General features: G+C 38.9%; 4 protein-coding genes across 4 annotated transcripts in view; 3 read left to right on the top strand and 1 right to left on the bottom strand.

The window, feature by feature from the left end:
* Positions 1-2,126: 2,126 nt before the first annotated feature.
* Positions 2,127-4,465, top strand: HELRODRAFT_78992 (hypothetical protein; the record flags this gene model as incomplete). The annotated part of the gene is made up of 5 exons (XM_009018998.1): positions 2,127-2,237; positions 3,233-3,379; positions 3,560-3,716; positions 3,876-4,007; positions 4,260-4,465. Coding segments are annotated over 5 exons (753 nt in total), but the record flags the coding sequence as incomplete, so codon positions are not given.
* Positions 4,466-6,209: 1,744 nt separating this feature from the next.
* Positions 6,210-11,560, top strand: HELRODRAFT_99560 (hypothetical protein). The gene is made up of 16 exons (XM_009018999.1): positions 6,210-6,323; positions 6,937-7,042; positions 7,259-7,431; positions 7,684-7,764; positions 7,892-8,084; positions 8,194-8,325; positions 8,482-8,718; positions 8,814-8,949; positions 9,049-9,161; positions 9,249-9,413; positions 9,516-9,851; positions 9,974-10,152; positions 10,270-10,399; positions 10,466-10,627; positions 10,740-10,892; positions 11,017-11,560. The coding sequence occupies exons 1-16, from the start codon at positions 6,307-6,309 to the stop codon at positions 11,227-11,229; spliced, it is 2,526 nt and encodes an 841-aa protein (XP_009017247.1). The 5' UTR covers positions 6,210-6,306; the 3' UTR covers positions 11,230-11,560.
* A 2,890-nt stretch (positions 11,561-14,450) lies between these two features.
* On the top strand, positions 14,451-17,926 carry HELRODRAFT_79030 (hypothetical protein; the record flags this gene model as incomplete). Its single annotated transcript, XM_009019000.1, has 6 exons — positions 14,451-14,511; positions 14,783-14,976; positions 15,157-15,259; positions 15,560-15,633; positions 17,249-17,425; positions 17,630-17,926. Coding segments are annotated over 6 exons (906 nt in total), but the record flags the coding sequence as incomplete, so codon positions are not given.
* A 2,007-nt stretch (positions 17,927-19,933) lies between these two features.
* The window catches only part of HELRODRAFT_172338 (hypothetical protein), a gene marked incomplete at both ends in the record, with an annotated part of 5,074 nt that continues 2,656 nt past the window's right edge, over positions 19,934-22,351 (bottom strand). The window contains 4 exons of the mRNA XM_009019001.1: positions 19,934-20,296; positions 20,517-20,685; positions 20,926-21,017; positions 21,906-21,967. Coding sequence (XP_009017249.1) covers positions 19,934-20,296; positions 20,517-20,685; positions 20,926-21,017; positions 21,906-21,967 — 686 coding nt within the window. The remainder of the gene's footprint in view (positions 20,297-20,516; positions 20,686-20,925; positions 21,018-21,905; positions 21,968-22,351) is intronic.

The following is a 22,351-nucleotide window of genomic DNA, read 5'->3' on the forward strand; positions in this document are numbered from 1 at the left end:
ACGCCATACAGGAAGCCATAGGTCAAGGTCAGTTAACTCGCTCAAAATTTTGTATTGGTTCATTTAATTTCTGGAACTATTCTATCCAATCATTTGTTTATACTTATACAGTCAACCAAATCGATCGAACTGTCACCGACCAATCATTAACTATCCGTCCAATCAACCGACCAATCACTAACCACCCAGGTAAGAAAATAGTTCGAGCCCTCTACGACTACAACAATCCGAACAAAGTTGAAGGCAGCGAGCATGCAGACCTCTGCTTCAAGAAAGGTGACGTCATGGAGCTCATCTCCGAGTCAGTTGAGGGGTCCAGGGATGGGTAGATGGATGGATGGAATGGATGGATGGATCGGTCAACAAAGAAACAAACTAACGAAGGAATTAATGAATGAATGTACGAATAAATGAATTGATTAAAATATGGACGAACGAATTGATGTATGAATGAATGAACGAACGAACGATTGAAGGAATGAATAATTAGCTTGACAACGAATGCAGGGATGGTGATTGGTGGCTGGGAAAGAATTTGAACAACCAGCAGATCGGCTACATTCCAAACACATTCATCGCCGAAATCAACAGCCTCGATCAGTTCGCGTAAGCTAACTAGCTGCCTCATTAATATTCTTCTGTTAATTTATGCTAATGTGTGTGTGTATGCATTTGCGTGTGTATGTGGGTGATTGGTTTGTTGGAAAGTGAACGGCGGAAAATAGTTGAATGGATGGATTAAGCGAATGAACGAACGAGTGAATTAATGAATGAATGAATTGATGAATGAACGGGTGAACGAACGAACGAATGAACAAGTGAATGAACGAGCGAATGAACAAACGAATGAACGAAAGAATAAATAAATGAATGACAAAATTCTATTTAGTCATATTTATAATTAAGCCTGTGTTCTTTCCATGAAAAACATTCAAATGTAAAAATTGCTTGTAATTACAATAATAATAATAACAATCATATTTCTTTTTCTTCTTATTATTATTATTGTTGTTGTTATTGTTATTATTAATTGCAATGAACGATAATTAAGCCTGATTAGATTGGGTTAGCTAGCAGTTAAAGGATGTATTTAAGAGGGGAATTCTTTGTCATCATCACCACCATCATCATCATCACCGCCACTATCATCATCATCACCATCAGCTGGTTCCACGGCAAGATATCGCGAAAAGACGCCGAGAAAGCATTATTATCGTCCAGTAACAGCAAAGGATCATTCCTCATCCGCGAATCAGAAACTGTTTCCGGTTGGGTTTTTCCGCTGTTGTTTATTTTTAAAGATACCGTAATAGTATATTTTTAGAAAAATAATCTATTTTTGGATATCAGAATTTATACTTCATTCATTAGGAAAGTTTCAAATATCTTTCTATAACGTTTTACTTCGCGGTATTATACTTTTTATTTATTCACTTAAACATTCGTTCATTCCTTCGTTCATTCCTTCGTTCATTCATTCTTTCGTTCATTCTTTCATTTTTTCCAGGTAGCTACTCATTGTCCGTACTTGATTGTGATGCTGACGGCAAAAAAGTTACAAAACATTACAGGTGATGACGTCATATTAATCATAATCATCATCATCATCGTTATCGTCATCATCATCATCGTCATCATCATCATAACTCCACCAGGATAAAGGACAAAGATGACGGCAGCTGTTACATCACGACCAAAAAACAATTCACATCTCTGGAAGAACTCATCAACTTTTATTCCTGTTAGTTCCACTATTGTTTTACTCATCCATTCATCCATTCATTCATCCATTCATTCATCCATCCATCCATCCATCCATCTAGCTGCGGCAGACGGACTGTGTTGCTTGCTGGTTCAACCGTGTGCGAAATCTCGACCAGAAATGTGGGACCTGTCACGTGGTATGCGCGATAAATGGGAGATTGACAGGTCCGAGTTGGAGTTCGGCCAAAAGTTAGGGTCCGGACAATTCGGGGAGGTCTATAAAGGTCAGTCTTCCCTATGTACTCCTTTATCTATTTCCCTATTCATTCATTCATACATTCATTCATCCATCCGATCATACATAATACGAACAAACACACACGCAAACAAACAAACACACTCACAAACAAACAAACACAGGCATATGGAACCACACGACCCCTGTAGCCATCAAGACGTTGAAGGAAGGAACCATGGAGGTGGAGAAGTTCCTGGAGGAGGCTGCAATCATGAAGAAACTCAGGCACAACAGGGTGATGGTGATGATGATGATGTTGTTATTGGTTATGATGGTGATGTTGGCGGTTATGATGATGATGTTGGCGGTTATGATGATGATGTTGGCGGTTATGATGATGATGTTTGTGGTTATGATGACGATGTTGGCGGTTATGATGATGTTGTTGGCGGTTATGCAGGCACGTTCAAATGTAAGAAATGTGTTCATGGTGTGATTAATAGGACGGACGCAAGGATGGGGTTGAGTGGTGGTATTGAAAGAGTGGAAAGCTTTGTTTACTTAGGGGATAAGCTGAACGCGGATGGAGGATGTTTGAGCGCAGTTACGGCTAGAGTTCGTGTGGGATGGATGAAATTTAGGGAACTGGGTGGGGTATTGTGTGGAAAGAAATGGTCAGTGAAGATGAAAGGGAGGGTATATAAAGCATGTGTGAGAGCAGCGATGGTATATGGTGGTGAAACTTGGGTGTTGAGGAGTTGAGGAGAGAGGAGGAAAGTGTATTGCAGAGGGCTGAAAGAGCTATGGTGAGGATGATGTGTGGGGTTAAAGTGAAGGATAGGAGGAGTAGTACAGAGCTGATGTCAATGATGGGACTGAATGAGGACATTGATAAGGAGATCGAGATTGCGGTGGTATGGACATGTGTTGAGAAGGGATGAAAGGGTCGGGATTAGGCGAGCGTTGGAGTTCGAGGTTGAAGGAGTGGTAGGAAGGGGTCGTCCGCGATTGGGATGGAGAGAGCAGGTGGAGAAGGACAGGGTGAAAGCGGGGTTGCGTGATACTGAGGCGAGTGACAGATTTGGATGGCGTCGAGGGGTATTTTGGTTTCATTATAGGTAGCCAAACGGCAACCCCCGATCTCGTGTGTTGTTGTTGTGTTGGCGGTTATGATGACGATGTTGGCGGTTATGATGATGATGAGGATGAAGACGACGACGACGACGATGGTTACAACATCACACCACCACCAACATCAACAACAACATCATCAACAACAACAACAAACAGCTGGTGAAGTTGTATGCTGTGTGTTCTACGTACGAACCAATTTACATAGTGACCGAGTTCATGGCTCATGGCTCTCTACTGCAGTACTTGCGAGACGACAAGGGCCGGCGATTGAAGTGGAATGATCTCGCCGACTTCGCTACTCAAGTAATCATGCTGTTGTTGTTGGGCTGTTGTTGTTGTTGGGGTTGTTTGCTGGTAGTATAGAGATAATAATGATTTTTTTCTTTTATCTTTCTCTCTCTCTCTCTCTCTCTCTCTCTCTCTCTCTCTCTCTCTCTCTTTCTCTCCGTCACTCGCCCTGTCTCTCTCCTTCTCGGGTGTGAGCAGGTTGCAGATGGCATGAAGTACATCGAGGAGAACAAGTACATCCACAGGGACCTGGCGGCCAGGAACATCCTGGTCGGCAGTTGTGGCGCCGTCAAGATCGGCGACTTCGGGTTGGCCAGGGTTATTAACGACGACCTCTACGAAGCCAAACAGGGTTAGTCGGTCAAAGGTCAAGTGACATTTATGTTGAGGATGATGATGATGATGATTAGAAGAAAGGGGATGATGACGACGATGATTGTTGTTTTCTCATCGATAAAAATTATTCTCTCTCGCTTACCTCACTATCTCGCACGACCTGACCACCCCCCAGGTTCGAAGTTCCCCATAAAGTGGACCGCCCCAGAGGCGGCCATGTACGGCAAGTTCACCATCAAGTCGGACATCTGGGCCTATGGAGTGCTCATGGTGGAGATCTTCACCTACGGACAGATTCCATACCCTGGTTAGTTGCTCTTCATCATCATCATCATCATCATCATCATCATCATATGAAGGAGGTGATGGTGATGACGATGATGATGAGGGTAGTAGTGACACACGCTCAACACACACACACACACAAACCGTTCCGACATTAATATCTAGCTAAAATTCAACGACATTGAAAGTAGAGTTAACAAAAAGTAAAACGTCACTCAAACCCTCCACCGCATCTCGAACGACCCACCTCGCACCACAACGCGCGGACTGACAGGCATGAGCAACTGTGAGGTGATCGCCCAGTTGGACCGTGGCTACAGACACCCGAAGCCGCCCTCCTGCTCGCCTGAGATGTACGAAATAATGAAGATGTGCTGGAAGAAGGAGCCTGAAGAGAGGCCAACCTTTGAGTACCTCTACTCTGTTATGGATGACTTCTCCGTAGCCACACAAGCTACCTACAACCCCATTGATGATTGATTGCCTGGCTGATTGATTGGTTGATTGGTTGATTGGTTTGCTGGATCGTTGATTGGTTGGCGAATTGGTTGGTTGGTTGGTTGGTTGTTTGGTCGGTTGGTTGTTTGGTCGGTTGGTTCGTTGGTTGGTTGATTGATTGGCTAGATGATCGGTTGGTTGGTTGATTGGTTAAATGAAATTCTTGGAATGTTTCAATGCATGTAAATTATGAATCCATGTGGAAGAGATTAAATTATTTTTCGTTGAACCCACATTATCTGTTTCATTTCTGTTGGTCACAAGCATCGGTTTCTTTATTTATTCCTATATTGTGATTCTTATGATAGTAATTGTTATTATTTATTAATTATTATTATTATTATCATGACGTCATCATTCTTATACCTTTGCGGGCTCGTTCGTTTTGTTTTCACTTGAACTCGTTAAAAAAAAATACTATTTTAATTAATTATTTGTTAACTGTAACTATATAATAATAATATGTTTATATATATATATATATATATATATATATATATATATAAGCTGTTGCATAGAGATGGACTTATTTTATGCATATATATATATATTTCTGCCTTCTCATTTTACAGCTTGTTTGTGTGTTTGTTTGTGTGGTTGTGTGTGTGTGTTTTTTCCAAGCTATATAATTCATGTATTTGTCGTTCTTGAACGTTTTAAATGTTTGATTGATAGATTTTATTATAAGTGCAAACTTGTTATCAATGCTAGTATTATTAATAACATTTAGTTCGCGAGTATTCCTGCCTCACATGGGATTGCTGTTGTTGTACTGTTGGGATTGATTTTGTTCTTACGATTCATTTGTTTAATTTTATTTTAATTTATTGCGAAATAATTTGTTAAGTGTATCGGTTTTTTTGTTTATTTCATTGAATAGCTTGTTTATTATGCAATAATTTTCAATTCAATTTGTGGATAATGTTCGATTTTGTTCATTCAGCGTATTCATATTAAGTATTATTATTTTCTTACAATATTTTTTCATTTTTATATTGATCTTTTGTGAAATTTTGAGAAAAATCTGTCCTACTTAATTAATTTGCTTCAAAAATATGATCAATTCATTGATTTTAATTCATTTATAATATAAATTAAGTACAATTATCGATTATTTACAAATTATTATCAGACTTAATTTGATAAAAATGTTACATGGTCTTTTGCAAAGTAGAGTTTCAACGATAACACGTTCAGCGTACGTTCAAGAAATATACATTGCGTCATTACTTTCTGTCATGGATCATAAAGAAATTGTTTCAGTTATATTAATATAATGGAATGATTTTTTAAAACTTCGTTCGATTCAAGGCAAAAACGTCAGAATTTCATTAGCAAGTTGTACATTTTCAAGCTTAGGGGATTGAGTACAACATGAATCTTGAAAAAGGCTACCAGCTTCTTTCGCTATTTCGCTATTAGTGCCTCAGTTAAAAAAAATTGATTTATAGTAATATATAATTCTTCAAAAACTTCCGCGCATAATTTAAGTTATAGTTAAAGGAAATACTTATACCTTTGAAAATAATTTTCATATATAATATTTTTAAAATATCTTTCAAATATTTATAAGTCAGTATCTTGAAATAAGTAATGTAGTATCGTTCGCACATTCATTCAATCATCTCATCAATTTATGCAACAGTGCTTTAACAATGACGTCGTCAATTTTTTATCTTTGCTTTCTTGCGCTTTAGAGGAGACTAAATTCTCATTTCATTGGTAACTGCCATTAAAACTGAAATTGTGTCTTTTTTCCTTTCTTATTTCATTTTATTTCACGTTTTAAAGTCGTAATTATCTAAAAGAAGAAAATTTTCACCATGAGTGAGGGACAAAAGTCAGTTTTTGTTTAAACATTTTTTGTTTTTATTTGATTTTGTTTTATCACTAATTTTCGGCAAAATTATCTAACAATGACATGTGAAATGTGATTTATTTATTGTTAAAAAATGAATATTTTGGGGGTCCAGAGATTATATTTTGTTGAACTAATTGTTTTTGTCACTAATTATTTGGTCTGATGACTTTTTATTAATGTTTTATCCTTTATTTGCGTCGTTAATCAATGTGATATATAATAGGGATGAATAATACAAAGTGTACAAATAAATGAAATGCCTTTTGTGTCTTGTAGTTCTTTTGAGAGACATTCTTTCTCAAGTTGATTTTCTAACATGTTCATTTATCAGTCTAATTAAAACATGGGATGGTCTGTAGAGATTTTAGATGTTTTACTGTTCACACAATGAGTAACATGACTCAGCTATTTTTCATTTTATAAAAATTAAACTTAAAAAAAATTTAACATTTTTTGAGATCACTGATAAAGGTGATTTTAATTTAAAATAAAATAATTAGGCATAAAACTAAAAATAATAATGGTTGGGTTGATTTTAGTTTTTCTATTATTAATTATTTAGTTATTAAAATTTGTTCATTGTTTATTGCAGTCAAGATGATTTGGCGACCGCTATTTTGAGGAGGAAGGCGAAGCCTAATCGACTTCTTGTTGAGGAAGCCATCAGTGACGATAACTCTGTAGTTTCTGTGTCTCAGGTGTGTGTCCATTTTTACATATTTACCTATAATTTGTTTGTGCATCTGTCTGCGTTTGTGTGTTGGTCTGTCTGTGTTTGTGGGGTGTTTATTGACAAATAGTAGGACATAAATCATTGGAATCTATCATAATGCTTTCACATCGTCTTTAGCATACATCTTAAGAAAATGCTTTTAAACCAGTTTTTAATATCATCTGAACACCACTGCTTATAGGCCAAGATGGATGAATTGCAACTATTTCGAGGGGATTCAGTACTTTTGAAGGGGAAACGTCGAAGGGAGGCCGTGTGTATTGTTCTGTCGGAGGAAGGTCTCTCGGACGAGAAGATCAGGATTAATAGGATTGTTAGGAACAACCTGAGAGTTCGACTCGGTGATATCGTTAGGTTGGTGCTGGTTGATGATTTGCTGTTTTGTGATTGGAGATGGTTGACTAATAATTTATTTTATTAAGAAAATGAATGATCAGTACTGGTGTGGTATCATAGATTTAACTATTCACCGAGGATTGTTGAGTTTGACTAGTTTAGCTTTTCTGTTAATCAGTTGATCAGCCAATGAACTAATTTACAAATAAAATAGTTATGTGATTGATTGGTTGACAATTAACCAACTGATGAACGAACAAACAAATGCAGCATCCAGTCTTGCACAGATGTGAAGTATGGAAAGCGAGTACACATTCTCCCCATTGATGATACCGTCGAAGGGCTGACTGGGTTAGTTCTCATTGAGTTGGTGTTGGTGAGGAGGAGGAGGAGGATGATGATGAATTGAATAATGAAGGTTGTGGTGGTGGAGAAAATGATAGCCAGGGTTGAATTAATTTTTTGCATGCTCTCACAGAAACCTGTTCGAAGTTTACCTGAAACCATATTTCTTGGAGGCATACAGACCAGTGCACAAAGGAGATATCTTCTTAGTGAGAGGGGGCATGAGGGCCGTGGAGTTCAAGGTTGTTGAAACTGATCCCTCCCCTTACTGCATAGTGGCCCCGGATACTGTGATACATTGTGAGGGTGAACCTGTCAAAAGGGAGGTTTGTAGGGTTGGGGTTGTACAATGATGGGGGTGGTGGTAAAGATGAAGTTTGTCGTTCACATTTATATATTAATGATAATTGTGGTGCAATTGTTTCTTGTAATTAGGAGGAGGAAGAAGCTCTGAATGAAATCGGGTATGATGACATTGGGGGATGTCGCAAGCAGCTCGCTCAGATCAAAGAGATGGTCGAACTGCCTCTCAGGCATCCACAGCTCTTCAAGGCTATTGGAGTTAAGGTTGGTTGGTAGGCTCACTGGCGATTGTTTGATTGATTGATCATGGATGTATTCCTCACATTGTGAGGGCAAACCTGTCAAAAGGGAGGTTTGTAGGGTTTGGGTTAATCTTTTATTCATCTTCTGTTAATGCGCTTCACTCCATGTACGAAACAGCCTCCTAGGGGAATCCTGTTGTACGGACCTCCAGGGACGGGCAAGACCCTGATAGCTCGGGCTGTGGCCAACGAGACAGGAGCATTCTTTTTCCTGATCAACGGGCCAGAGATCATGAGCAAGTTGGCTGGAGAGTCAGAGTCAAATTTGAGGAAGGCATTTGAAGAGGCCGAGAAGAATGCACCTGCCATCATCTTCATTGATGAGTTGGATGCCATTGCTCCCAAGAGAGAGAAGGTGAGTTGATGGAGAGGGTTTGATAGTGTAGATAGATTGAGGGATAGCCAGTTAATTAATTGCCAACAATTCCATCCACCCACCCAACCCAACAGACACATGGTGAGGTAGAACGTCGCATAGTATCCCAGTTACTGACCTTGATGGATGGATTGAAACAGAGAGCTCATGTTATCGTCATGGCAGCCACCAACAGGCCTAACAGCATTGATGCAGCTCTCAGAAGATTTGGTTGGTCATCGTTGTTGGCTGTTGTTGGTTGTTTTGCTTATTATTTGTTTGGTTGTTGACCGTTTGGCCAGTTGATTCATTGATCTATTGACCTTCCAGGTCGCTTTGATAGAGAGGTGGACATAGGCATCCCGGACACAACTGGCAGACTGGAAATTCTTCGCATACACACCAAGAACATGAAGTTAGCAAAGGATGTCGACCTGGAAAGGGTATTTTGTTTAAAAATTTTTCTCAATTAATTGAAGATCAAAACTGAGTTAGAAGTTATTGGGAGTCTTAAAATCTGAATTGAACAGGTGGCAGCAGAGACCCATGGACATGTTGGAGCCGATTTGGCAGCCTTGTGCTCAGAGGCAGCCCTTCAACAGATCAGAGAGAAGATGGATCTCATTGATTTGGAAGATGATGCCATTGATGCCGAGGTTCTCAATGCACTGGCTGTTTCGCAAGAAGATTTCAGAGTGAGTTGATCTCTCGGTTGCCCCTTTAAAGAAATCATTGATTTGCTGATAAATGTCTTAATGCATTGTTTCCTCAATCAATCACGACGTGAATGAATGCAGTGGGCACTGAGCAAGAGCAATCCAAGTGCACTGCGTGAGACAGCAGTAGAAGTTCCAAACGTGACGTGGGAGGATGTTGGTGGCTTGGAGAATGTGAAGAGGGAGTTGCAGGAACTCGTCCAGTACCCAGTTGAGCATCCGGATAAATTCCTAAAATTCGGTATGACCCCGTCAAAAGGAGTCCTCTTCTATGGACCTCCCGGATGTGGAAAGACCCTGTTGGCCAAGGCCATTGCCAATGAATGCCAGGCTAACTTTATATCCATCAAAGGCCCTGAGCTGTTGACCATGTGGTTTGGTGAGTCTGAGGCAAATGTGCGGGATATCTTTGACAAGGTTCGTCGATTGCTATCACTTCTCAATAATAAAATTGATCAGCTCCAGTGCATTTGGCTGATATATTTTCTTCTCCCCATGTCTTCTAATGGTTGTTCATGCACGCTTCAACAATTCAACAGGCTCGATCAGCCGCCCCCTGTGTCCTCTTCTTTGATGAGTTGGATTCGATTGCTAAGGCTCGTGGAGGGAACGTGGGCGATGGTGGCGGTGCTGCTGACAGGGTCATCAATCAACTTCTCACTGAGATGGATGGAATGAGTTCCAAGAAAAATGTCTTCATCATTGGAGCTACAAACAGGTGCGTGTGTGTGTGTGTTTGCGCGCCTCTGTGTGGTTGTTGTTGTTGTTTTGTTTGTGTCTTTGTGTGTTAAGAATTGTTACATCTCTCTGAACAAAATGCACCGTCAAACAACAGGCCGGATATAATTGATTCAGCCATCCTTCGTCCAGGAAGATTGGACCAGCTCATCTACATCCCACTCCCTGATGAGAAGTCGAGGGTGGCCATCTTGAAGGCGGGGCTTAGAAAATCTCCAGTCGCTCAGGTAAGCGGAGTTAAGATTTCATTGTTGATTTCATTGGTTGATCTGTTTATTGTTTGAACCAATCAGGATGTTGACATAGACTACCTGGCCAAGGTAACACACGGTTTCAGTGGGGCTGACTTGACAGAAATCTGTCAGAGAGCATGCAAGCTGGCAATCAGGGAGGCCATCGAAAGTGATCTAAGGAGGGAGAGAGATCAGGAAAATAAGCCCGGTCCGGCTGATATGGTCAGTTGTGATTTTTTAATTGGTGGTTTTGAAGTTGTGAATGGCCCTACTGCAACTGAATGAACGCTCGTGAAGTCAGAAACAAACAAACAAATACATCTATTAAACGCAGGACGACGACTACGATCCAGTGCCAGAAATCCGACGAGACCACTTCGAAGAGGCCATGAAGTTCGCCCGTCGGTCCGTCACAGACAACGACATCAGGAAGTATGAAATGTTCTCTCAAACGTTACAGCAGTCCAGAGGAATGGGATCCAACTTCAGGTTATGAAAGTTTATGAGCTCTTGCTTATTGCTGTTTCTTTGCTGGTTGGCTAGTTGGTTAATTAATTGGAGAGTTTTATAGATATGAATTTCATAACAACAAAAATTAATATTGCTAATCAGATTCCCAGGGCAAGGTGGAGGTGGTAGGCAGCAAGGTCAAGGAAATAACTTGGGTGGTCCAGGTCAGCCGTCTCAAGGTCAAGGACAACAAGGTGGCCAGTACCAAGACGATGCTGATGACGATCTATATAGCTAAGATGCTGACGATGAAGTTAATAGTGGTGATGATGATGAGGATGAGAAAGAAGATGATGATGATGTTGTTAGGATGATCGGTTAAAAGTGACGACACATTTTAATTTATTGAAAATTTAAAATGGCTGTGCTGAAGATGCAGTTGATTTTATATAAGCAGTGAAAAAATTTGAGAGAATGAAGAAATGAATGAGCGAATGAATGAACAACAAACTTATTAAATTGAAACTTTGGTATATATGTATATATAAATAAATATATATAGATGTGCGTGTGTGTGTGTGTGTGTGAGTGAGATTAGTTGATCCGTCATCAAATGCGTCTTTATAAATATATATATATATTTATATGTATGTGTAATTGTCTATTCATTTGGCCGTTATGTGGAAATAATTTTTTATAAATCGCTCGTTGTCTTTAATTTATTGCTGAATGCCGTTCATTATCATCATTATTATTATCCGTTATTTTTTCGTATTAATCATTATTATTTAATATTATTATCGTCACTTATAATTACATTAGTAGTTCGTCCTTCTCTACATTCTTACACACACACACAGACAGAGTGTCATTCTGATGGAGTTACGAAGGAATAAATTGCGAAAAGATTGCATCAAATTTTAGTTCGAATCCGTTGATTTGACGAATTTCATTTCTCAATTGAGAAAAGTTTACATTAAATTATTTTTGTCAGCCACCAATCAGGCAAGTAAACTTAAGTTCACCATATTCCAAGAAGCATTAAACTTTTCTTGGCTGAATTTTTCCGTGAGTTACATTTATATTTTTACGGTTTTTTTTTGTTAGAATACTTGCATATGAACTTTACATATGCGTACATACATGCGTACATTTATTACATACAAACATGCACAGTAAATGCGTGCACACGCAGACTAGACGTACATATGTACATACACACAGTACGATCGGACATTTATTGCCTTTTATCTCACTCTATCTGTTTACAACAACATCAGGCATGTGAGCTAATCTGTTTATGCACGTGTGTGTCTGTGATTGCATGTTAAATTAAATACAAACACGGTGTGTGTGTGTGTTTATATGCACGCATGTATGTATGTATGCAAGGTTGTTAATATCAAAGTAACTCTATCGCCGCTCTTGTTTCATCAACGATGTTCCTTCGGTATTAGCTCCGGTATCGGCCACACTTTTGAGGCTGAGAATCGAACTTGCCCTCACCGATGCTCTTCAGACTGGAAAAAGAACGAAACTTAAGAACCTTGGACATGGATTGAGCGTACTTTTGTTACTTCAATTTTTAAAGTTTAGTGTTTTTTTCAAAGTCGTAGTCTTCGGTCGAATAATAGATCGATTGATTATTCGACTGTTCTGCCTTCGGTCTCTAAATCACTGTTCGGTGCATATCTAGTCTCTAAGTATTCATGTATATGTATATATGTGTGTGTGTAATGAGGTAAGTTGTCTGTGAAATAGAATACGCGTCGTCTTTTGGTGTGTATAGGTGTTAGCACATGTGTATAATATGTGTGTTAGCACATGTGTATGTGTGCTTGTGTGTTGCGTTTGCATGTGCTCGTGTGTTCAAGTGTTGTGCTGATATACTTACGATACAATTAAATAGATGATTGATGTATGGGCCGACGATTCAAAGAGAAAGTGCATGAAAGGATGCATGGATGGATGCATGGATGGATTGGTGTGCAGATAAAAGAATAAATGGATGAATGAATGAATGGGTGAACAAATAAATGAATAAATTGGTGAATGATTACAAATTTATGGACAGAATCGTTCATTTTTTAAAGTCTGATTGTGATCTGAATCTTCATCATCAGCTTCATCATCAATGTCCATCCAACGTAATATATACTGTATATGTGTTTGCATGTATGTATGTATGTATGTATGTATGTATACATGTATGTATGTGTGTATGTATGCATGATGTATGTATGTATATGTGTGTATATGCATTCATAATTGTATATATAAGGAAGTTGCGCTATGTTTGAGTTAAATTTGTAAAGTTAAATTTGTATTGTTTGAAGCATAGTATTTACATATTTTGTTGTTTAAAAATATAATTTTTATTACTCAATCATTCATTAATTAATTCATTCATTAAATAATTAATTAATTCTTTCGTTCATTCATTCATTCATTTGTTTATTTATTTATTTATTGATGGATACACATTAAAAAGTTGAAGGAAACATGTCGATGAATGATGTGCGGAATCTTCTTCTAATTTTTTTGCTGCTACACCAACATCATGCTTTCTGTTGGAATGGCTGGCTGTTGGTATCTTTGTTTTGTTGTAGTTTTGTTATTTATATTCTTTGGTTTGTTGTTGTTTGTGTGCATGATAATGATGATGTGGGAAAATTTTTTATTAAATATTAAAAAAATGAATATTTCCTTTCACGGAGACGTTTGGCGGTTGAACCGATGAACAACATCAACAACAACAACAAAGATAAAACAGCCAACAACTCACTAAACAGCAAAGAACTACCGCTAAAAAACTCGCGCAAAATTGTTACAAATGGAACCGTCGCTCACGGTGATGTTGCTACTACGACTTTCAACTTGAACAGAAGATTCGACGATGACTTGATCACTAATAATAATAATAATGATAATAATAATAAACACAATAGAAATATTAATAGCTACGTTAATAATAATAATAATGGTAATGTCAGTTATACAAATAGTAATAAAAAGCGTTCGTTTTCGTCGCTTCAAAATTATCCCCGGCACCAACAACATAATTATCGCCACCGTGAAAAGTTTCGTCAACAACTTCCACAACAACAACAACTTCTTCAACAACAACAACATTCGCAACAACATTCACGACAAACGAAACAACATGCTAAACCACATCATCAGCTTAATAAAAAACAATATCTTCAGTCTACACCCCAGAACCAAGAATATCAATACTACTATCAACAACAACAACTTCAACAACAACAATTTCAACAACAACAACTTCAACATCAGCAACAACAACATCAGCAACAACAACATCAGCAACAACAACTTCAACAACAACAACAACTTCAACAACATCAGCAACAACATATCAACAACTGCACCTATCAGACAGAAATGTTGCAGCACAAAATTGATGCATGTTCTCATGAGAACCACGCGATCATCAACAGCATCCAACAAGGTCATTGTTATCGTTTTGTTAAAGTTGTAGTAGTGGCAGTAGCAGTAGTAGCGGCAGCAGTAGTAGTAGTAATAGTGGTGGTTGTAGTAGTAGTAAATAATAATAATAATAATAAAAACCACAGGATCGGTGTTGGGACTGTCGGAATGCAGGCAGCAGTTTGAAGAGGAGAGGTGGAATTGTCGTCTGCTGGACGGGGCGACCAAAGATGAAAATATCCTGGAGACTATTTTGCAGCAAGGTCCTTCTTCTTCTTTGTCTTCTTCTTCTTCTTCTTCTTCTTCTTTTTTTTATTATTATTATTGTTATTATTTTACGCAATCAACCAATCAATTGATTTCATTTGTTCATACTCGATCTTACCAATCCGAAAACGAAAACTTCCAAAATTCGTCCTTTTATAAGAGGACTTTTAAAAAGCCAACCAACCAACCAACCAACCAGCCAAATGAGAGCCATCAAAAAGCAACCATTCATCATACCCGCCCCACAAAAACCATCCAATCAATTGATACCAATCATCAAACTAACCGTCCAATCAGGAACGAAGGAGATTGCTTTCATCCACGCCATCACGTCTGCCTCACTCGCTCACTCCATCACTTCATCATGTAGCGCTGGCCTCCTTCTAGAATGCTCTTGCGACAGGGTGGTGATGATGATGATGATGAGGATTGTGGTGATGATGATGATGATGATGATGATGATGATGATAGTGGATATGATTAAAATAATCTTATTAAATATTTAAATCTCAACTCGCCAAATTTGTCATTATTCACATTACCTCATCATCTTCACCACCACGACCACCACTACCACCACACAGTCCCTGCAGTCGATCGTGAGTACGGACAGCAGCTGGCGCTGGGGTGGCTGCAGCGATAACGTCCAATACGGCATCAAGTATTCGAAGATCATCACAGATGGTGGTGATGATGATGAGGAGGAGGATGGGGGTGGTGGTGGTGGGGGTGGGGGTGGTCATCTTCATGGTCATGGTAATGACGTTGTTGGTCATAGTAGTGATGATGTCGATGATGATGATGACGTCATCACTGTGGTGAGTCATGGTGATTATGTTGAAAGAAAAAGCCGAAAAGTGAAGACCGGAAGAAGGAAAGTAAGGAGCCATCATCATCAGGCCCCCCATCTCAATAATAATATTAATAAAAATAATAAAAATAACAATAATAATAATAATAAACAAATAACGACAAGAAAACAAAAAGACGGAAAAAAGGCAGCTCTGATGGAACGGGTTCGATCGCTCGTTCATCTGCATAATAATGATGTCGGAAGGAAGGTAGTCATGATGATGATGATGACGATGGTGGTGGTGATGATGATGACGACGATGGTGGTGATGATTATTACAGAGGTGTCGTTGTTGTTGATGATGATAATGAATACGTAAATATTTGTATGTTACCAATTATATATTCGAATGTTCGTTAGCTACAATTATGTTACCTATCCATCTAGCTATTCTTTCATCCATCCATCCATTCATTCATCCATCTATCCATTCAATCACTCAATTATTCATTCATTCGTTCAGTCAGTCAGTCCCTCATTCATTCATTCATTCATTCATCCATCATCAATAAATTTATGTCTTATGCATTAAATAAATCGCCTCTTCATCCATCCATTCCTCAAATTATTTACACACACGTACACACTCACACATACACATACATACACACACATACATACACACACACATACACACACACACACACATACACACACACATACACTCACACACACACATACATACACACATACATACGTGCATACAAATGTTCGGAGTAATGCATTGAGACATGAATGTAACGTCGGTGATGATAGGAGGTGTTGACCAGTAAACACGTCCAATTATATGCGTTAAGTGCTACTACTTCTCTCTCTCTCTCTCTCTTTCTCTCTCTTTCTCTCTCTCTTTCTCTTTCTCTCTCTATCTTGGCTTGCTGAATCGTGAGAAAACTGAAGAGAGAAAAAGAGAGAGAGAGAAGTGAGGGTGACGAAAGAAATTCCTGGCAAATGTGTTTTTAATTATCATTATATTCATATCATCCGTTCGTTCGTTCGCCGGTTCGAATGCACCCCTCCCCCGCTAAAAAATGTTTTATCTCCTTCTTGGGACAATTAATTTTAATTACGAGCTATCTACAAGTTTGTGTGTGTGTGTGCTTGTGTGTGCGCGTGTGCGCGTGTGTGCGTGTGTGCGTTTATAAGCCAACGTCATTTTATCAATACTAAATATGTTTGTTCAGGCGCTTCATTTTCTATCATTAATTTATTTCTTTCGTTTGTTCGTTCATTCGTTTGTTCGTTCGTTCGTTCGTTCACTTGTTCATGTTGTTTTTGTTGTTCTAATCACTTCCACATGCTCTGATTGAGATTTCAAGTTGCTCCATCATCGACCGGTCGGTCGGCACACGTACACACACACACGTACACACACACACACACACACACACACACACACAGATACACACACATATAGCCACTTAATGCATCAATCTATCTATCTTGTTGATCAAAGAATTCTTAAGAATTTCTTTACATCAACATAAATACGAATGGTTAACAAGCTGTTTTATAAAGTTAATTCTTTTAATGTCCATCCATCTATCATTTTATTTATCAATCAGTCTATTCATTCGTTCATTCGTTCGTTCATTCGTTCGTTCATTCATTCATTCATTCATTCGTTCATTCACGGATTCATCTTCAATCCTAATCTTATCACGTGATATATTTTCGGCCAATCTCAATTGAGCTCGTTTATTTACAGCACGCATATACAACAAATTTATATATATATATATATATCATCATCACAATCATCATCATCATCACCACAATCATCATCACCACAATCATCATCATCATCACCACCACCACCACTACAGACCTTGCACTCCCTGATGACCCACAAATGTCGTTGCCATGGTGTCTCGGGGTCGTGCGCGGTTCGATCCTGTTGGAGGTCCCTGCCCAGCTTCCGGCAGGTGGGGGACCAATTGAAATTCAAGTACCTGGACAGCGTCGAAATTTCTCCCTCTTTGCAATTGGCTGATAGCAACTCAGTGAGTGTGGCCTCTGGTCAAAAGAGCCAATGGAGAAGGTCCGTTCATAGAAGAAAGAACGTGATTGGTGGAAAAGTTACTGATGAAAATGAAAAGAGTTTTAAGAAAGAAGAGAAAAAAATGATTGTTCGCCCAAAACAACAACATCAACAACATCAACAACAACATCATCAACAACATCAACAACTAACCCTCGTAATGAAGCATCGCGACAAACGCAACAGCATACCCCAACCCGCCTCTGACACCGACTTGATCTTCCTCGATAAATCTCCCAACTACTGCCGGCCAGACCGCAAGAGAGGGGTCCAAGGAACTCGGGACCGAAACTGCCAACCCGATACCGACAAACCGAACAATTGTAAGCATCTCTGCTGCGGGAGAGGGTATCGAACCCGGGTGATCGAGGTCGACGAAGCTTGTGAATGCCAATTTATGTGGTGCTGTAGTATTCAGTGCAAGATTTGCAAGAAGGTTCAAGTTGTTCATACGTGCCTGTGAATGTGTGTGTGTGCGTGTGTGTTCGTGTGTGTTCTAGTTTGAAAAAGATTCTTCGATAGAAAATAAAATAATGTAACGAGTTGCATGCCGTTTTTTGTTTTTTTTTTGATGTTTCCTTCGATATTTTGTTGTAACTTCGATTAACTTTTTCTTGTTTTCCTCATCCCCCTCACCATCGTCATCATCTTCCTCATCCCCTCACCATCGTCATCATCTCCCTCATACCCCTCACCATCGTCATCATCTTCCTCATATCCCTCACCATCCTTCATATAATAATTATCACCATTTTGTTGGCCACTGAAATTTATTCGGCAATTAAACTCGATAACTCTCTTGATGATTCTTGTCAACTTCCTTACCCACACACACAAACACACATACACAGACAAACATACACACACACACCTACCTACACGTACGCATACAAACACACACACACACACACACACACAGTTGTACAATATTTATTGGTCTTATTTATTTACTGATACACGATACCGCCAGTACTATATAGACTACCTACATACATTTCAATATATACACATAAAATTTCATTCTTTTACCATTCATTTATCCGTCCGTCTATTTTTCAGTTCATCCATTCATTCATCTAATCATTCAATCGTTTGTTCGTTCATCCACTCATTCATTCATTTATTCGTTCATTCATTCACTTATGATCAAACCATCGACTAGTCATTTTTATTCTTTCTCGATTAACACATTATTTTCACCATGAATTTAAACGTCGTCGTATTCATTAGCCTCCTCGCCGGTTTGAATAGTTTGATGGCCTTATAAAATTGTTCCTGATTAAGCTTTAATACTTGAACGCCTTCCATGGGATGGTTAATCCAATCCACTATTTCAATGTAACTATTCGATGCAATGTACCAATGGGTGCTCGAGAATGTAAAACCAACCAGCTAACCAACCAGCCAACTAACCAGCAAGTCGTCAATTTCAAACAGCATTTCAATTCTACCATCATATATACTGGCATTTTTGGCATTGTAAATAAATTATTAAATGTGTGTGTATTTATAACTCAGCTTTTTATTACTTAAATATCTAATAATAGTAATTTTATTTTTAATTACAAACAAAACTGCGACGAGAAACTTAGTGGCCCATTCGTCACCTGTCGAATATTCAGTTGGAAAAAATTAAATCACCAGGTTGGTGCGAAGACGGGTGTCGGTTTTGCGTTTTTTAATTTTCCAACAGAAACTTTTAAAATTAATTTTATCGGGTACATTGACAATTATTTATCATTGTAAAGGTTATTTAATGCTCTATTTAGTTTGTATTAAAAATTCCACACTGCTTGTCTTCGAGCTTCATCAGTTCAAACTGCCACATAACTGATGCAGTTCGTAAGATTTTTAAAGCAGGGTGGGATGCCTGTACTTTTGTGCCTGTCACACAAAATTGGTTGAAAAAATTTCGTGCTGGTGCTCTGAGCTTCGAAGTTGAAGAGGTCCGCGTTCGAACAAGGTAGGTTGATGGTGGTGAACTGAAGGCAACTACTGCAGCGAGCCCTGGCAAAATTGCTGAAGAACAACGGAGCAAGAAAGCCTCACGACAATAGTTCGACTTTCCAAACGAATCGATGAGGTTGGATGGTTTGATAAATAAATGAATAAAAATCCGAAACTTCGTAGTTTTGAGATGTCGGATGGATTCATCTGCTCTCTCTGGACGGATTGCCATGAACCTTCTGTAATGAAAAGAATACGCTACCTACATGACGGCACGACGGACAACGTCCAACTCAGTGGCAGGACCAAGATGGCAGCTCAAAACTCTTTCCAAAACAAAATGGATGGATGAATGAAGGAATGAATGAACGAACCGATGAATGAATGAACGAATTAATGAAGAAAAGAAATGTGTAATTAAAATGAAACTTCGTATTTTTATATCAATTTTTTATTCAATAAACAAAGATTTTTTTTCATAACGGAATAAATAGTTTAAAAATTGAAAAGTAGGAAGTTCTCGTCATCCGAGCACCATATTCTGTTTGCCAGTCCTACCACCTCCACCACTTGCATGCAGATCATTCACGGCTTGGAAAGCACCACCACCACCAAAAGCATTAGAAGCGCCACCAAGACCACCCAGATGACCAATCCTTATACCGTCGTGGTAAGCGCCAAAATTCGTGGCTCTGTTGCCAGTGAAAGTGGAAGCTGTAGCAGCAGTAGTAGCGGTTGAAGTAGTGGCAGTGGTAGTGGTAGCGTCTCTCTGTCTGTCGAAAGTGACGTACGCCTCTCTAAAGTTGGAACTCTCACTCGCATCATCATCTCTCCTCCTCCTCCTCCTCCTCATCTTCAGGCAGTTGAACAGGCGCTCGCAACGATGCTGTTCATGTGGGAGGAGAGATGATGATGAAGATGAAAGTTATTACAAATAATCATCAGACCACAACCGACCATTCAACCAACCAATTAACCGACCATTCAACCAACTGACCAACCGACCAACCATTCAAGCAACTGACCTCAATCAACCACCTTCCAGCCGGTGTGTTGGGATATCTGAAAGCATAGACTAGCCAGCTGATGAACGATAATACGGCTACCGCAGATAAAACAACAAAGAAATAAATGGCATAGAACATTATCGGCGTCAGACCGGTATTCGAACCTTCATCATCACCCATTCCTCTGATCCGATCGCTGTAGTAAGTGATGTTATCAAGGACGGTACCGTTCCTAACCTCAATGACCTTCTCGTCCGGGAACTTGCGACTGTTTAGAAATGCTTGGAGTGATGATGACGATGATGATAATGAGTGGGACGAGTTTGCTTTAAGATCTTCCAATGGGCACTCGTTCAATGACTGCGTGCTCTGTCATTGGTTGATTAATTTGATTCGGCGGTTTTTGATTGGCTCGTTTGAATCATTAGGATAGATGGAAAAATATATAAACCAATCAATCAATCAGCCAGCCAGCCAGCCAATCAGCAAACCGACCCCCTCATGGCACTTGTGTTCCACCCAGAACTGCCTCTTCCTATCGAATCCATCTGAGCACAGCTTCATCTTCTCACACCACTGGCAGTTCAATTTCGAGGTCACCTGATCGTCATCATCATCATCATCATTAATAACATTATTATTATTTTTATTATTATTATTATTATTATTTATTTATTTATTTAATGTCCCCAAATACAAAAATGGTAGGAACTTGTGAGTGAAGGCACTGCGGACAGTTCGTCTGTTCGATGCAGTCTAGCCAAGGAGTGCAGGAATGAAAGAGTGTATAAGTTAATGAATGAATGAATGAATGAACAAATGAATGAATGGACGAACGAATGAATGAATGGACGAATGAATTGATGAATGAATAAATAGATAAACGAGAGAACGAACGAAGAATGATTGAGCGAATGAATGATGAACGAATTAACAACAACGTCAAAAATTGACTAGGCAATAAAATATCGATGGATGAATGGATGGATAAAAAGAATAAATTATAAATAAATGAATGAATGAATGAATGAATGAATGAATGAATGAATGAATGAATGAATGAACAACAGCAACCACAACAGTGGCAATTACAGACTAGGTAAGGGAATCAACTTGATGGATTTGTACATGGAGAGGCGTTCCAGCGGTATGTTGACTTTGTGGTACAACGTCATTATGCGGATCTTAAAAGCTGTGTGGTCGGGTGGTTGGTGGTTAGAGTGGCTGGTGGTCGGGTGGTCTGTGGTCGGGTGATCGATTGATGGTTGGTTGATCATTGGTCAATTGACTGATTGGTTGACTGGTTTGGGGATTAAATGAATGGTTTCTTCTTGTTTGAACGAGAATATTACGTGATTTATTCGTTAGTCAAAGATATGTATACTACCAATCGATCAACCAACAACAAATCAACCAGTCAGCCAGCCAACCAGCCAACCAGCCAGTTAACCAGAATCATGCATAGACTGCATGTAGTAAGCATCTGACAAGCCGACTGCAACATCGTGAGGATTCGCTCGCGACAACCATTCTATTATCGTCCTGTTCAACTACAAGTGTGTGTGTGTTTGTGTGTGTGTGTGTGTGCGTGTGTGTGGGTGTGTGTGGGTGTGTGGAGGTTTAGAGTTAGGTATGTTAAAATAAATTTCAAAGATGACTTGGCGAATATAAATGGAAAAAATATGTAAATAAACGAATAAATGAATGGAAAGTTGGCAGATGAATGAGTGAATGAATGAATGAATTAATGAAAAAGTGAAGGTGTGAACAAATGAATGAATGAGTGAACGAGTGAATGAACACATAAACAAATGAATAAATAAAAAAATAAAATAAAAAATGGAATAAACTGAAACCAGATTTTTATAGTTGAAGATTATGAGGCCGTTTGAATGGAAGATCATTTGAAATGTTAATACTGGACCTGTGAGTGA

The sequence above is a fragment of the Helobdella robusta genome, assembly GCF_000326865.2.
Source record: "Helobdella robusta unplaced genomic scaffold HELROscaffold_23, whole genome shotgun sequence".
Classification (NCBI taxonomy): domain Eukaryota; kingdom Metazoa; phylum Annelida; class Clitellata; order Rhynchobdellida; family Glossiphoniidae; genus Helobdella; species Helobdella robusta.